The sequence below is a fragment of the Bos grunniens genome, chromosome 16 (genome assembly GCF_055505025.1).
Source record: "Bos grunniens cultivar Pamir isolate PY7600 chromosome 16, Bosgru_T2T1.0, whole genome shotgun sequence".
Lineage (NCBI taxonomy): Eukaryota > Metazoa > Chordata > Mammalia > Artiodactyla > Bovidae > Bos > Bos grunniens.
Window position 1 is genome coordinate 8,023,694 of NC_141180.1, and position 17,754 is coordinate 8,041,447.

The 17,754-nt window shown below is 44.8% G+C and overlaps 1 protein-coding gene across 46 annotated transcripts in view; it reads left to right on the forward strand.

The window, feature by feature from the left end:
• Positions 1–17,754, forward strand: part of HHAT (hedgehog acyltransferase) — a 354,661-nt gene that overhangs the window by 2,840 nt on the left and 334,067 nt on the right. For 39 of the 46 annotated variants that reach the window (XR_015143023.1, XR_015143031.1, XR_015143029.1 and 36 more), the window contains exon 2: positions 14,863–14,995. Coding sequence is in view for 18 of the 46 variants with exons in the window: in XM_086343254.1 (XP_086199380.1) it covers positions 14,905–14,995 (91 nt within the window). In the remaining 28 variants the exon portion in view is untranslated. Of the gene's footprint in view, positions 1–12,431; positions 12,518–12,814; positions 13,043–14,862; positions 14,996–17,754 lie in introns of all 46 variants that reach the window. The other 7 variants (XR_015143028.1, XR_015143021.1, XR_015143035.1 and 4 more) reach the window with 2 other exon arrangements.

Below are 17,754 nucleotides of genomic sequence, written 5' to 3' on the forward strand. Positions count from 1 at the left end.
ACTCTAGGCCAGACTCTCATGGAAAAGACACAAAAGCCCTAAAAGGAAGTATTGGTAAACCAGATCTAGTGACCTATACCTGTATTTATGGGACCCTGCTTATTTAACCTATATGCAGAGGACATCATGAGAAACGCTGGGCTGGAAGAAGCACAAGCTGGAATCAAGATTGCCGGGAGAAATATCAATAACCTCAGATATGCAGATGACACCACCCTTATGGCAGAAAGTGAAGAGGTGAACTAAAGAGCCTCTTGATGAAAGTGAAAGAGGAGAGTGAAAAAGTTAGCCTAAAGCTCAACATTCAGAAAACTAAGATCATGGCATTTGGTCCCATCACTTCATGGCAAATAGATGGGGAAACAGTCAAACTTTATTTTTGGGGGGCTCCAAAATCACTGCAGATGGTGACTGCAGCCATGAAATTAAAAGATGCTTACTCCTTGGAAGGAAAGTTATGACCAACCTAGATAGCATATTCAAAAGCAGAGACATTACTTTGCCAACAAAGGTCCGTCTAGACAAGGCTATGGTTTTTCCAGTAGTCATGTATGGATGTGAGAGTTGGACTGTGAAGAAAGCTGAGCGCCGAAGAATTGATGCTTTTGAACTGTGGTGCTGGAGAAGATTCTTGAGAGTCCCTTGGACTGCAAGGAGATCCAACCAGTCCATTCTGAAGGAGATCAGTCCTGGGTGTTCATTGGAAGGACTGATGATAAAGCTGAGACTCCAGTACTTTGGCCACCTCATGCGAAGAGTTAACTCATTGGAAAAGGCTCTGATGCTGGGAGGGGTTGGGGGCAGGAGGAGAAGGGGACGACAGGATGAGATGGCTGGATGGTACCACCAACTCGATGGACATGAGTTTGGGTGAATTCCGGGAGTTGGTGATGGACAGGGAGGCCTGGCGTGCTGCGATTCATGGGGTTGCAAAGAGTCGGACACGACTGAGCGACTGAACTGAACTGGAGCCGTGACCAAGTTGGATTTACTCCGGGAATGTAAACTTTGTCTAACATTAGAATATCAATAATTGTAATTTAGCCACAGAATAAAGGAGAAAAACTACTTAATAAAATTCACCCATTTGTGATAAAAATTCTTTGTAAGCTAAAACATTAAGAGATTTAAAACACTTAAAATAATAGATGGTAAATCACTGCTCCACAGATAACTCTGTGGATTCATTATAAGCCCAATTGAAATCCCAACAGATTTTTTTCAAAAATAGCCAATAAGCTAATTTTAAAATATATATGGAAATTCTAGACGATCTTAGTAAAGGAGCAAAGTTGGAAGATTTAAGCTGCTGGATGAGTATGTAGTTTGTCAGTGTGGTGTGGATACAATGCCAGATAGACCATGGAACCGGGTAGAGAATCCATAAACAGGCTCACATATCTGAGATCTCTTGATTTATAACAGAAGTGGCTCTGCAGTGCTCTAGAGAAAGGACAGTCTTTTCAGTCAGTGTTCCTGGGCCAATTGGATATCCAAATGGACAAGGTGAATTTTGATCATCTACCTCACCCTGTATACAAAAATTAATCGATATGTCATATGGCTAAGTGGGAGATCTGAAACAAAAAAGCTTCTGGAAGAAAGCAAAGTAGAACACCTTTATGACAAGGTTTATTGAATAGGATACAAAAAGTGCTAATTATAGAAGAAAATATTGGTAAGAACTACTGTTCATGGCAAGATTCCGTAGAGAGAAAAGGCAACTTGCGTGATGGGTGAAGGTATTTGTAAGGGCTATATCCAGTAAAGGACTCATACCCAGAATGTAGAAACAGTTTTTCACAAATCATTGAGAAAAAGATAGCCCAGCAGAAAAATGGGCAGGTCACTTCCCAAAAAGGATTTTCAGATACACAATAAATATGAAAAAGGTATTAACCTCATTAGTAATTGCTGCTGCTGCTAAGTCGCTTCAGTCCTGTCCAACTCTGTGCGACCCCATAGACAGCAGCCCACCAGGCTCTGCCGTCCCTGGGATTCTCCAGGCAAGAACACTGGAGTGCATTAGTAATTAGGGAAATACAAATTAAAACTATAATGGGATATCACTCTATACTCACCGGAATGGCTAAAAAACACAAAACCCTGTCAATGCTGAGTACTGGGTAGAATATGGAAAACTGGACCTTTTATACATGATGGTTGATGGGTATGGAAGTTAGTATAACTGTTTTGGAAATTGTTTTGCAGTATTGCAGTATCATTACTAAAACTGGGCAGATGCATCTCCTGTGACTGAACTACTCTGTTCTTGATAAACTCTGAACAGTAAGGCAGATACATTTGCACCGAAAGACATGTAATAGTATGTGCGGAGCAGTATTATTCCTAATAGCTTGAAGTCGGAAACAGCTCACGTGTTCATCAGTAGTAGAATGGACAAAAGTGTAAGCAAATTGCTTATGCAATGGAATTCGCCACAGTAATGAGAATGAACAAATCTCCTTAACACACAACGTGGGTGAGCCTTGCAAAGGTAGAACTGAAAAGAGGTGGACACAGCAAGAGTTAGTGCTTTGTGAATCCCTTTTTTTGGGGGAAGTTCAAAAATGGGCAAAACTAAATAAACTAGGGTGTTAGGAGTCGTGCTAGTGGTCATCTTTAGTGGAAGTGAAAGGACAGAGAGGGAATTCCGTTTTTTATCTAAGTAGTAATTACTGGAATGAGTTTGCTTTTTTGAAAGCCTTATACTTTAAAAAAAAAAATTAAGCATACTTTAATACAAAATTCACTTAAAATATATTATTAAAATTTTTGATTCATTCAGCTGCCCCTAATCTGGGGAGTGTAAGATGTGGTGAGCATGATTCTGGTGATCAAAAAGGCTTCAAATAGGTTGAGAATTTTCCAGGGAAGGGATACAATATCACATCAGTAACTTTTCTGAACTAGGGGCTTATGCATCTGCCTGCTTTTCTTCCAATCTTTAACAGCAGAGATCTGGCTCAAGGGCAGTTCATATAAAAGGACTTAGAGTTATGTTGGATATTAAGATTGACAGCAGTGTGAGATGGAAGCTGAAAAATGCTAAGTTGAGAACTGAATACAAAATTTTGTTTTCAGGTTTCATTTTCTTGCAGCTTAAGTTTTTAGTTTATAACAATTAGATTAAAATATTCTGATATTTTATATAAACCCTTTTAATGAAGTACTTTCCTCCCACTTGACCATGAACTAATTGAGGATAGGGGTGGCATATTAGTTTCCTATTGTTTCTGTAACGAATTATCATAAACTTAGTGGCTTAAAACAGCAGAAATTGGTTATTTTATAGTTTTGGAGATCAGAAGTCCAAACTGGGTTGTCGGGGTAGTGTTCCTTCTAGAGACTCTGTGTGGTGGGGCGGGGGAGGGGGGGCGAGGGGGAGGCGTCTTTTTTTCTTTGCTAATGTTCTCTGTCGCTTACATTCTTTTATTCTTGGCCCCTTCCTCCATCTTCAGAGTGTATCCCTCTGACCTCTGCTTCCATCATCCTCTCTCCTGTCTGTCCCTGACCTGCCTTCTTCCCTCTTAGCAGGACTCTGTGCTTACATCAGGCCCATGTCAATTATCAGGGATAATGTCCCCATCTTGACATTTTTAACTGAATCACATCTGCAGAGTCAATTTGCCATGTAAGGTAACATATTTACATGTTCGGGAATTAGGGCATGGACATTTTTCTAGGGGAGCCATATCTGGCAGATCTTCCAGATAGAATCTTTCTATTTTGTCTTCACAAATAGCACAGTTCCTGATTCTCTGTAGGAGCTCATTGATGTTTGTCGAATGAAGGAATGAGTCCCAGTTTTCACTGTTTGAAGTCTAGTTTCCCAAGAGGAGAAATGATGGTCTTGTCCTACTCTGGCTCTGCACACCTGGAATTTTGTGTTCAGCTCCAGGTACCTGTACTGTAAAGAGACAACTGACAGCTGATAAAGGGTCTGGGAACCCAGCCATGGAAGAAATGATTGAAGGCAGCCTGGGGGTTTGTCCTGGAAGAGGGCTTGGGGTAGAGCGGATAGCATTAATTATCTTTCAGTATTTATGAGTATGATTGGCAAGAATAATGAACTATTCTTTCAGTATACTTAATAATAGTGGGAATAATACTAAAGACAACAAAAATAAGCATTTTAGAGCCTACTATGGTCAATGTAATGTTCTATCTCTTTGTAAACGCATTTAGTCGTCATGGCAACTCTCAGAAGATAGTTACCATCTCCATTTTATAAGTAAGGGCATTGAAGCACAGAGAGGTCATGCAACTTGTACTAGGTCACACAGCTAGAAAGTAGCAAAGCTGGGATTCAGCCTTTGGCGTTCTGACTCCAGAGCCATGCTTTAAACTATCACACTATCCTGCCTCTGTGCTTTTAGTTTCTCCAGGTACAGTAAGTCTAGTAGCAGAGTGCTTCTGAGAAATGGAGGGGCAGATTTTGACTCAGTTTAAGAAAAAAAGAGCTAACAATAAGAACTTCTTTGAAATAGTTTCCCTGCTTTGCAGTGTTACTGGACATGGTCAGGTAGGGTATTGTACTGAGTTGGCCAAAAAGTTTATTTGGGCTTTTTGTACCATCTTATGGAAAAACCCGAACAAACATATTGGCCAACCCAACAAAAGAAATTCCCAAACTGGCTCCATCAGACCAGGCGACAGTACTGATTTTGAAATTGGTTTGGAAAGGTAATTCTTTAAAATATATGTCTCTCTCAGCCTTTATGACATTTTACTTAATAAAGATCTCCAGTGAGATGTAGTTTTCCCACTGCCTCTCCAGAGTTTACTTATTAGCAATTCTAACATCCTGGTGAGGTAAGCCATGTCTCTGCCCCTTTTTAAGATACTCCCAGCTGGCGCTAAAGAACCTGCCTGCCTGTGCAGCAGACAAGAGACGTGGGTCAGTCCCTGGGTGGAGAAGATCCCCTGGAGGAGGACATGGCAGCCCAGTCCAGTATCCTTGCCTGGAGAATCCCATGGACAGAGGACCCTGGTGGGCTACAGTCCATGGGGTCGCAAAGAGTGGGACACAACTGAAGCGGCTTCACATATACACACTCCTCCAGTAAAGAGGTGGAAGCTGTTCCCTCTTCCCCCTTGAGTCTGGACTGAGCTTTTGACCATAAAACGTTCTGTGAATTCTGGAGCCTGGTCCTTAAGAGACCTTGCCCCTCTTGCTTTTGTCTTTTAAGACCCTGGAGCCACCGTGCTATGAAGGCCAGCCTCCTAGAGGACACATGCCCACGTGGAGGAGAAGTGAGGCGTCTAGGTGACGGCTGGCACCAAGTGCCAGTCGTGTGGGTGAGGTCATTGTCCCCCCCAGCTGCCTTGAGCCAGGGCAGTGACAGTCGTGTGAGTTGATGCCAGGTGAGATCTGCAGAAGCATTGCCCAGATTGCCACCCCCCAGAATCACAGGAGAGAATACAGCTTGTTATTTTAAGCTTCTGTGTTTTGGAGTGATTTATTGCACAGTGACACATAGCTGATACATAATATTTTGGTGCATATTTGGATGTCGTGATAACGTATTTTTAAATATTCAGTAATTAGACTTTTGCCCAGCCCCGTGGACCTCTCCAATCACAGCTGATCATTCCAATGTATTGGTGAAGCCTTTCTGGGTTTAGGAAAGTGTTTCTCTTTAGAAGGATGTGGGTAGAAGAATGAGACTCTTAAGCAAGGTTGGGAGAACACTGTACTGTGAGAAGACACCATGAATCTGGGCTTGATTTTTCTGGCAGAAGTCATGTGATTTATATTCTGCAAAATAGGTCTCTGTTTCAACAAGTTGGACCTGGAAAAGAGTAAAAGTCTCCTAACATTTTTTTCCAAATGTGCTAGAATATTGCTCTGCTATGGCATTTTCTTTTCTGTAATGCCTTTGTCATTTCAGTGGGCATGAGTTTCTTTTGCTTTATTACTTTGTGGTTTCCAGAGTGCTCATTTGTTCCTAAATGTGGAACTATTTCAAGTTTACTCAACCCTTATCTCTATATAACTGCTGACTTTCCCCTCATATCCGAGGTAAATTAGTTTGGTTTAGTTCGTCTTCTTCAGTAAATCTCTTAAGAAATGTGTGAGTTAGATGTTTCCTGTGTATTTGGATTACATCTAGTTGATTTTCTTCCTGGGGAGTATCTATACTATACGTAACTTTAAATTCTTTTGCATGTGTATAGCTTGTGTTATCTTCTAGCTTTCCTGATGAATTGATTTCATCGTAGATGTTGAAAAAAATGAATCGGGTGAACTTGAACAATAGGGAGGTGGGTGAAGGAAGGCTCTGAAATTAGACTTGGTGAGTATGAATCTAAGCTCTGCTCCTTAGATTTGTGTGATTTGGGGAGATTTCTTGATCCTTCTGGGCTTTGGTGGTCTTTTGTGTTAATGAGGGTACCAGAAGTACCAAGCTCAGAGCTGTTATGGAGATGAAGTGAAAGAATACTTTTAAAGTGCTTTATCAGAGAAGGTAATCTGTCAATACTACTTATTAGAGTACATTTTAGTTCCGTCGCTCAGTCGTGTCCGACTCTTTGTGACCCCATGGACTGCAGCACGCCAGGCTTCCCTGTCCATCACCAACTCCCGGAGCTTGCTCAAACTCATGTCATCAAGTCAGGGATGCCATCCAACCATCTCATCCTCTGTCGTCCTCTTCTCCTCCTGCCTTCAGTCTTTCCTGGCATCATGGTCTTTCCCAATGAGTCAGTATTAGAGTACAGCTGTTACTTAACTCTGGGTAAACTCAGTAGCGGACAAGGCAATGGCACCCTACTCCAGTACTCTTGCCTGGAAAATCCCATGGATGGAGGAGCCTGGTAGGCTGCAGTCCATGGGGTCGCTAAGAGTCTGGCACGACTGAGCAACTTCACTTTGACTTTTCACTTTCATGCATTGGAGAAGGAAATGGCAACCCACTCCAGTGTTCTTGCTTGGAGAATCCCAGGGACGGGGTAGCCTGGTGGGCTGCCGTCTGTGGGGTCCCACAGAGTCGGACACGACTGAAGCGACTTAGCAGCAGCAGCAAACTCAGTAGAGAAATATTTCAGTTTAGTTAGTTGGGCATAGTGATGGTGATGGTGCTGGAGATTGTTAGCTTCATGTTGAGGTTGCTGTTTTAAAGTCATCTGGTGCATGGGAATATTTGGCTCCTGTGTCCGTGGAATTCTCCTGGCAAGAACACTGGAATGGGTTGCCAGTCCCTTCTCCAGGGGATGTTCCTGACCCAGGGATCGAATCCAGGTCTCTTGAATTGCAGGTGGATTCTTTGCTGTTTGAGCCACCATGGAAGCCCAGGTGCTATTTAGACCCCATTTAGTGCTAAATACCAAGGGTGAGGAGCAGGAAAGAATTTAAAGAGGAAGTGTTGGAATCCATTTGTTGTACTTAGCAACAGTAAAGATAAAGGACTTTTGAAAAGATGTTGGAAATCGCTGGGGAAAAGCATCTTACAGAAGTTGTGTGCATGTACACTTCAGGCTTTGGCACAGTGAACTGTCCTTTTCTGCCAAGAGTAAGGAACAGGATTTCTGCCTAAGAGAGTGGGCGTTGAGAATTTAGGTTCTGTTTTTTTCTCCTTTGCTGGCTTCTCTGGATCCTTGGGCAGATTGTGTCTTTTCTCTGAGCAGGACTCTGATCCCTGAAAAAAGAGCTAACTGTTAGTCCTCCTGGTGGGAATGAGAGTGGATGGCATCTTTGAAAGCAGGTGGAGTGTTAAATTACAACGTGAAAGCAAAGGTACATTGCTTCAGTATAGAAAACCTTCTCTTCGTGGAGGAAGCCTTGCCATTTTCCAGCTAAGGTTTTATTATGTGGGCCCCATGAGTTCTATAGTTCCCAGATAAATATAGTACTTTTTGGAACTACTCAGCCTGGGGCTCTTATACCCAATACAAGGTAGAGAAATCTTGTTCATCCAGTCTGACTTCTTTCCTTTAATCCCAGGAAAACCTTTGCCGTGGTTTTCTTCCAAGGCCTAATCTTAAATGCATTTTCTCTCTTAGTCTTCACTTTGTGCCAGTTCCCTACTCTCATCAGTAACACCAACTTTGGGACAATATAGTCTTAACAGCTTTGGAGATGCTGTTTTAGGTCCCTTATTCCCCCTCCACCCCACTGCCTCCTGGACTAGTTTGGTGCCATGTGCAACTTGATTTTTCCTACTGTGTTGCATGGTTCTAGAACTTTCTCTCCACTTCCTACCAAGGGCCTGAATCGCTGACCTCCCTGCCTCTTGATGCTACCACCATGTCAAAGGTCTTCCTGAAGCTTCACACAAAAATTAAAAGTCATATATGTTTAAGACCCTTTGCCACTTGGCTCCTAAACTACCCACATTTTTTCTTATCATCCTGACCAGTATTCCCTCTGAAGTGGAAGTGTTCTCAGACACGTCTTTACCATCAGATCTCCCTGTAACCCTCCTTAGCTCTCACATCAGTAATGTAACCTCCTTTATATAGATTGATCAGGTAGATTCCTACTTTAAAACAGGCTGTGTTGTTGTAGGTTGGCTGTTTCCTATAGAAATCATGATGTAAATGGTGATGAGTTTCTAGGGTATTGAATGTGTGAGTGTTAAGTCACTCAGTCATGTCTGATTCTTTGCAACCTCGTGGACTGTAGCCTGCCAGGCTCCTCTGTCCATGGAATTCTCCAGGCAAGAATACTGGAGTAGGTTGCCATTCCCTTCTTCTCCATGAAATCTTCCTGGATTGAACCTGGGTCTCCTGCATTGCAGGTGGATTCTTTACCGTGTGAACCACAGGGGAAGTCCAGGCTGTTGCATGGATGCGCACTTAACTGATAATGTTGCTGCAGCCCTGAATCTATGCATGAAAAACAGAAAAAAGGCATCACTTACACATTTGAGTAAGGATTTCTTTAATTTCATTGTGGTAGCTTGTGCCTAAAGAAGAGCGTAATTGTATTTAGAAGATTGAAACATTAGAAACTTGAGAATTTTCTGAGTCTTTAGGAACATTTATGAGTTTGGACATTAAAAAAAAAAATTTCTAGTTATATTTCCAAAGGTGCAGCTTTCTTTTCTTTGATACTGTTGTGTCATTAAATCCCTTAAAACATGTCTACCCTGATTGGCTCTCTGCACAGCTGAAATGAACGGAGATGGGGAGAGCACTGGAGAGAGCAATCTTCCTGAGATAAGTGGACAAGAGTTGAAAAGAATTATTAAGGAAGAAAGATCTGTTAAGGACAAGTGGGTGCATGTGTGGTGGTGGTGTTTTGAGGTTACATTCCTGGGATTGTGAATGGTGAGGCAAGAAGAGTGAGTACTGCATATAATTCCTCTTGGGGCTAAGAAAAGAGATGGTGAGAAGAGACACTGTGCAGAAAGCTCTCCAGAGGCCCCCAAGGACACGTTGTTGCTGTCTGGGGTGGCCTTGGGCTGGATGTGGGGACAGGAGGAGGATGAGACATTGGAGAGAGCTCTTGGGGTGCTGATGGGCAGAAGAAGGCCCCGCAGCAGGTGGGATGCTCAGTCCCTCCCCCCATGGAAGGTCAATTAGAGGTCATCAATTCAGAAGGAAACCCAGGGCTCTGGCAAGGTAAGTTCTGTGGCATCCTGGATGGCATGGGGGTTTGGGGGGAGAATGGATACATGTATATGTATGGCTGAGTCCCTTTGCTGTTCACCTGAAACGATCATAATATTGTTTATCAGCTGTTCAATTCAGTTCAGTCGCTCAGTCGTGTCTGACTCTTTGCGACCCCGTGAATTGCAGCACGCTAGGCCTCCCTGTCCATCACCAACTCGCGGAGTTCACTCAAACTCATGTCCATTGATCTCATCCTCTGTCATCCCCTTTTCCTCCTGCCCCCAATCCTTCCCAGCATCAGAGTCTTTTCCAAGGAGTCAATTCTTCTCATGAGGTGGCCACAGTACTGGAGTTTCAGCTTTAGCATCATTCCTTCCAAAGAACACCCAGGACTGATCTCCTTTAGAATGGACTGGTTGGATCTCCTTGTAGTCCAAGGGACTCTCAAGAGTCTTCTCCAACACCACAGTTCAAAAGCATCAATTCTTCAGCACTCAGCTTTCTTCACAGTCCAACTCTCACATCCATACGTGACTACTGGAAAAACCATAGCCTTGACTAGATGGACCTTTGTTGACAAAGTAATGTCTCTGCTTTTGAATATGCTATCTAGGTTGGTCATAATTTTCCTTCCAAGGAATAAGCGGTTTTTAATTTCATGGCTGCAATCACCATCTGCAGTGATTTTGGAGCCCCCCAAAATAAAGTGTGACACTGTTTCCACTGTTTCCCCATCTATTTGCCATGAAGTGATGGAACCAGATGCCATGATCTTCGTTTTCTGAATGTTGAGCTTTAGGCTAACTTTTTCACTCTCCTCTTTCACTTTCATCAAGAGGCTCTTTAGTTCCTCTTCACTTTCTGCCATAAGGATGGTGTCATCTGCATATCTGAGGTTATTGATATTTCTCCCGGCAATCTTGATTCCAGCTTGTGCTTCTTCCAGCCCAGAGTTTCTCATGATGTATTCTGCATATAAGTTAAATAAGCAGGGTGACAATATATAGCCCTGACGTACTCCTTTTCCTATTTGGAACCAGTCTGTTGTTCCATGTCCAGTTCTAACTGTTGCTTCCTGACCTGCATATAGGTTTCTCAAGAGGCAGGTCAGGTGATCTGGTATTCCCATCTCTTTCAGAATTTTCCACAGTTTATTGTGATCCACACAGTCAAAGGCTTTGGCATAGTCAATAAAGCAGAAATAGATGTTTTTCTGGAACTCTCTTGCGTTTTCCATGATGACAAAACAAAAAGTTAAAAAAAAAGCCCAGAGGTTAAAATTTTCTTACCACTAAATGGAAAATTGCAATGGCACCCCACTCCAGTACTCTTGCCTGGAAAATCCCATGGGCACAGGAGCCTGGTAGGCTGCAGTTCATGGGGTCGCAAAGAGTCGGACTCGACTGAACGACTTCACTTTCACTTTTCACTTTCATGCATTGGAGAAGGAAATGGCAACCCACTCCAGTGTTCTTGCCTGGAGAATCCCAGGGACGGTGGAGCCTGGTGGGCTGCCGTCTATGGGGTCGCACAGAGTCGGACACGACTGAAGCGACTTAGCAGCAGTAGCAGCAAATGGAAAATTACTATATCCTACAAAGTCCCCCAAAGAAATCTTAACATATTCTGGGAGATGCCAGGTATTTAAAAATAAAGGGTTGTTGTTGTTGTTAAGTCATTTCAGTCGTGTCCAACTCTGTGCGATCCCATAGACGGCAGCCTACCAGGCTCCTCTGTCCCTGGAATTCTCCAGGCAAGAACACTGGAGTGGGTTGCCATTTCCTTCTCCAATGCATGAAAGTGAAAAGTCAAAGTGAAGTCGCTCAGTGGTGTCCGACTCTTTGCGACCCCATGGACTGCAGCCCACCAGGCTCCTCCGTCCATGGGATTTTCCAGGCAAGAGTACTGGAGTGGGGTGCCATCGCCTTCTCTGAAAACAAAGGGTAGTGGTTCTGAAAAGTACTAGGGGATCCTGCGAAGGTGTTGTTGAAATTCCAGGGCTTAGAGAGATTGGCCGTGGAAGTACTAGTGGCGGATTCTGGGTCTTCTAGGAGCTCTGTGGGAGAAACTCATGTCTCAGCAACTTGTAGGTAATTACCAGGGGACCGTCTGGTTGGAGGACCACTAATTTCTGACCTCATATTTTATGAAAGGGAAAGTTTATATCCCTTCTTGCTCTGATTCCCTGAAGAAAGGGGTTTGTGAGTAGTAGGTTCTGAGCTAGACTCTGAAGGCAAGTAACTCCGTGAACTGGTACTAAAGGGGCTCCTTCCCTGAGGGGTGAGGTGGGGGCCCAGGGGTCTCAAAACCTGGATTTGAGCCCTGGCACCATTGTTTCTGGTTGAATGACCTCACCATGTTCACATTCATCATCTATAAATGCCTGCCTCCGTTGCTCCACATACTTCACCCAACTCTTGTGAAAATACAATGAGCTCACGGGTGAGATCTAAGTTTTGGCATTACTGTCACGTATTAGACGTGCTTGCTGGGGGCTTAACTTTTTGCGCTTGTTTTAATTTGACTTTGACATATGTGAGAGGTTTAAGTAAAGCAATGACGGCCATAGAGGGGTTTACATTTAGCTAACTCTATGTCATTTGGGAACTGATCATTTAATTTGCAGAATTTTAGGACTTCCTGTTACCTGCTTTATTAAGAGTATAGACATGGCTGCCGTAACAGAGAGCTTTAGAATGGCACAGCCTTAAACAACCTGGGAATGCGTTTCTCTTTCATGTAACAGTCCAGAGATGTAAGAGGTCCAGGGCAGTTTTGGGGGTGGGGTGGGGTGGGCGGGGTGGTACGTGCGGTCAGGAACTGAGGCGCCTCTGTCTTGCTTTTCTCTGCGGCTTTCCCCTCTTGGTCTAAAGGTGGCTGTTCCAACTCCACCCAACAGGAAGAGGATGACCACAGCCTCAGCGCCAGAACTATTCCAATATCCACCCTTGGAGACACTGTATGTGCTCAGCATCCTTGTGTCCAGATAAAACTTCAGTTCCTGTGCAAGAAGGGAGACTGCATGTGCAGAGTGGGCAGCTCACAGCCTGTCAGTGGGATTGTGCTGTTAGCTTCCCTTTAAGAAGCACCTGGAAGATGGAAGACACGGTGGTTTTGTTAATCAAGTCTTATAAACCACGGTGGAATGGCATTGGAAGGGGAGAGCGAGGAGGATGAGACTGTTGGGTTAGAGGAGGCTTGGAGATGGTTTGTGCTTTTAATTTTTTAATGTATGTATTTATTCGGCTGCCGGCAGGATCTTTAGTTGCGGCGTGTGAACTCTTAGCTGCAGCGTGTGGAATCCGGTGCTCTGAGCATGGAGTCCTGGCCACTGAACCCCCAGGGAAGTCCCTTGGGGCTCCCTTCTCTTCAGGCTTTTGCACAGTAATCCGCTATTCCTGGAGCCTGTGGTGGTCCCGTCCTGCTGCGCTTGGTGCCCGTGCTGGGTTCTGTGGACTCACATCGTGCTCCCTGCTCTCTAAAGGTCCGCTCTGCGGGGAGACGGGTGTGGCAGGAGTGAGGACAGACGTGGCTGGTGTACACTGTGCTGGAGGCAGGCGGGCGGCGTGGGCTCAAGGGAAAGACCTGCCCACCCTGGGCAGGCAGGGTGTGTGTGCGTGTGTGTGGTGTGGTGTGTGTGATGTGTGTGTGGTGTGTGTGATGTGTGTGTGTATGTGTGTGATGTGTGTGAGTGTGTGATGTATGTGTGTCTGTGATGTGTGTGTGATGTATGTATGATATGTGTGTGTGATGTGTGTGTGATGTGTGTGTGATATGTGTGTGATATGTGTGTGTGTGGTATGTGATGTGTGTGTGATGTGTACATGATGTGTGTGTGTGATTTGTGTGTATGTGCATGTGATAGGTGTGTGATGTTTGTGATGTGTGTGTGTGATGTGTACATGATGTGTGTGTGTGATTTGTGTGTATGTCGTGTGATAGGTGTGTGATGTTTGTGATGTGTGTGAGTGATGTGTGTGTATGTGTGTGATGTGAGTGTGTAATATGTGTATGTGTGTGATGTGTGTGTGTGAGATATGTGTTTGATGTGTGTGTGTGATGTGTGTGTATGTGTGTGATGTGTGGGTGTGATGTGTGTGATGTGTGTGCAGTGTGTGATGTGTTTGAGTGTGATGTGTGTGATGTGTGTGCAGTGTGTGATGTGTTTGAGTGTGATGTGTGTGTATGTGTGAGATGTGTATGTGTGATATGTGTGTGAGATGTGTATGTGTGATATGTGTGTGTATGATATGTGTGTGATATGTGTTTGTATGTGTGTGATGTGTGCGTGTGGATGTGTGATATGTGTATGATGTGTGTGTGTGATATGTGTGTGTGGTATGAGTGATGTGTGTGTGATGCGTACGTGATATGTGTGTGTGTGATTTGTGTGTATGTGCGTGTGATAGGTGTGTGATGTTTGTGATGTGTGTGTATGATGTGTGTGAGTGATGTGTGTGTATGTGTGTGATGTGAGTGTGTAATATGTGTATGTGTGTGATGTGTGTGTGAGATATGTGTTTGATGTGTGTGTGTGTGATGTGTGTGTATGTGTGTGATGTGTGGGTGTGATGTGTGTGATGTGTGTGTGGTGTGTGATGTGTTTGAGTGTGATGTGTGTATGTGTGAGATGTGTATGTGTGATACGTGTGTGTGATACGTGTGTGTGATATGTGTGTGTGTGATGTGTGTGTGTGATGGGTGTGTGATATGTGTATGTATATGTGTGTGATATGTGTTTGTATGTGTGTGATGTGTGCATGTATATGTGTGATATGTGTATGATGTGTGTGTGGTATGCATGTGTGTGTGGTGTGTGTGATGTGTGTGTATGTGATGTGCGTGATGTGTATGTGATATGTGTGTGATATGTGTGTGAGTGATGTGTGTTATGTATGTGTATGTGTGTGGTGTGTGTGTGATATGTATGATGTGTGTGATACGTGTGTGTATGGTATGTGTGTGTGATTGTGTGTGTAACGTGTATGTGTGTGATGTGTGTTTGTGTGATGTGTTTGTGTGTGATGTGTATGTGTGATGTGTATGTGTGATGTGTGTGTGATGTGTATGTGTATGTATGATGTGTGTGTGTGTGTGATGTGTGTATGTGTGTGTGGGGGGTGTGTGTGTGTGAGATGTGACCAGGTGGGTGAGGTCGTGGCACAGGAGGTGTCACTGGGAGGAGGGTTGTGTCTTAAGTGATGGTCCCTGGGGGAACAAGGGAACTAGCTGGCGATGGTGACGAGGCGTTGTCCTCTACTGTACGTTTTTGGCTTATGGTTTTATTTCTGTTTCTCTTCCTAGAAACTCTCAGCGTGGGCCGCAGGACCCTTTGTCACAGGAGCAATGCTGCCCTGGTGGGAACTGTCCTTGTACCTGTTAGCTTCCATAGGCTTCCACTTCTATTCTTTCTATGAAGTCTACAAAGTCTCCAGAGGTAAGGTCCCAATTTTTCTAAATTTGTGTCAGGAAAGCAAGGTGGAGGCGGAAGTGCTCAGAGGTGGAAGGTTCAGGAAGACGGCCTCATGGGCGCAGGGTGGCTTGAGCTCTGCTTTGCTTTCCCCTTGTCGTGGACAGTTTGAATTGATGACCTGAGTCAGTGGAGATTTCCACCGTAATCTTGGATCTTCTAGATGATCCCGTGGCTGGTCCTCTGAAGCAGGAAGGTTTGGTTCAGTGGCCACTGAAAGCCGTGGAGGTGCTTTGCATTGATAAGTAGTAGTAACCTCTTAAATTTCTCCCTCGCCACTAGTCCTCTCGGCCACGTGGAGGCTGCCCACGGTGTCAGAGGCCCGGACCACCTTCCTCTTCTTGTCCTGCTGTCTGCCGTGCTTTTGTGCACATGTTGAAGAGGAACTGTTAGCAAGCCCTTGGAAAGGGACGGACCCTCCTTTCCTTTAAGGGCATCTTGGAATAAACATCGCCATGTCACTTCTGCTCACACCAGTTGACCAGTGCCAATTCCCGTGGCCCCAGCTAGTCGGCTGGGAAATACTATGGTTCACTCAGTGGCCGTGTGCTACATAAAACTTTCCATACTGGGGAGGAACGGAAGAGAGAATTTTAACGGGTCCACGAGTGGTCTCTTCCATAGCCAAGGACAGTTTCCTAGAGGTGATGGTGAGCCTTGTCTTAAGGAAGAATAGAAGTCAGCCAAGGAGAGAAGAGGGCAGAGGCTCTGTGGACAGAGGTGGGTTTGCAGGCAAACGGACAAATGTGTGCCATGCCGCTGGGGTGTGAGGAAACACAGCATGACCTGGGAACTCCGCTGGTGCTTGGAGGGGGGCGCCAAGGGTTGAGCTTAGATCAAGGAGTGGGGATAGGTTGTGAAGGACTCTGTGTATTCCTTTGGCTGAGGCTGCTGCTGCTGCTAAGTCACTTCAGTCATGTCCAACTCTCTGCGACCCCATAGATGGCAGCCCATCAGGCTCCTCTGTCCCTGGGATTCTCCAGGCAAGAATCCTGGAGTGGGTTGCCATTTCCTTCTCCAATGCATGCATGCAGGCTAAGTCACTTCAGTTGTGTCCAACTCTGTGACCCTATGGACAGCAGCCCACCAGGCTCCTCTGTCCATGGGATTTTTCTAGGCAAGAATACTGGAGTGGGTCACCATTTCCTTCTCCTTTCGCTAAGGAGTCTGGACTTTATCTTGAAGGTAGGAGAGTTTGCTGAAAGTAATTGTGCTTACTGAAAATGGCAAAGGTGGGTTTGGGGCAGCATGGTTGGCAGTGCTGAGCTCTGGGTGTCTGCCTCCACATGGATCCCTGGGATTGGTTTGCATCGGCGGGATCAGCCTCGCTCCCATTGTACACGTGTCCCGCTCAGAGCTGTGGGCTTGGTCGCAGAGACTGGCTGTTGAAAGTAGATGAAGATGGTTGGGTCAAGGCCATCCGAATAGCTGCATTCCTCTGCTGGAGGCTCTCAGCTCTCAGGGCCCACATTCACAGAGCTCACCTGCTCTGTGTCAGGCACCCTGTTAGGTTCATTCTGTACCTGTCTTATTCCATCTTTAGGGTGGCCCTGAGATGTGGTGTATTACTTGGGAGACGGGCTTGGCTGCAGAAACACAGCCTCTGCAATGACTGTAGTCAGGGATGGTACAGTGTCTGGAGAGCACCCACGACCTTGGCTCCTTCTGCCACGTTCCCCTGCTGTCCTTGACATATGGTTCCTCTCTCATGACATGAGGTGGCTGCTCCAGCTCAAATGCCATCTTCACTTCTTTTCCCAGCAGGAAGCATGGAAGGGATGGGGAGGACCGATCCTCTTTTCCAGAGCATAACCCTGAAATTTCCCTTTATCGTGTTCATCCAGGTACTGTTCCCTAGATCCCAGCTCTGTGGACACATCAACTGTGAGGGAAGCTAGTAAATGTAATCTTTGGTTGGGAGGCCATTTCCCCCCTCCCCCCGCCCCCCAGTGGAACTGAAGGATTCTATTATAGAAGAGGAAAGAAAGAATGGGTGTTAGCAGTTAGTCATCAGGCTTCTCCATAAATGGGGTGTCTTTGTTATCTGTTGTTACATAACAGATCGCCCTGAAGCTTTGTGATTTAAAACAACCACCGCCGTTTGCTATCACTCACTATTCTGTGAGGTTTTTTCCCCTTTTAAATAGACTGTTTTTTTAGAGCAGTTTTAGGTTCACAGCAAAATTGGGCAGGAAATACACAGAGCTTCTACGGACTTGGTGTCCCAGACAAGCACAGCCCCCCTAACTACCAGTGTCCTGCACCAGATTTGTTACAGGTAACAACCTGCGTTGATATATCATTATCGCCCGAAGTCTATAGTTTACTGCAGGGTTCATTCTTGGTGTTATTCATTCTGTGAATTTTGAGAAATGTAAGTTACGTGTTTGCATCATTATATCAATAATATACAGAGGAGTTTCACTGCCCTAAAAATCTTCTGTGCTCTGTCTGTTCATCCCTCCCTCCTCTTTAACCACTGGCAACCACTTATCCTTTTACCATCTTCATAGTTTCACCTATTTTCATTAAAAAAAAAAAACATTTTTTTTTTTTGCCACACCATGCAGCTTGCGGGATCCTAGTTCCCTGACCAGGGATCAGAACCTGGGTCCCCTGCAAAGTCTTAACCACTGGCCTGCCAGGGAATTCCCCAATTTGACCTATTTCAAAACATCATATAGTTGGAATCTGAAATTGTGTCTTTCACTTAATATGCATTTAAG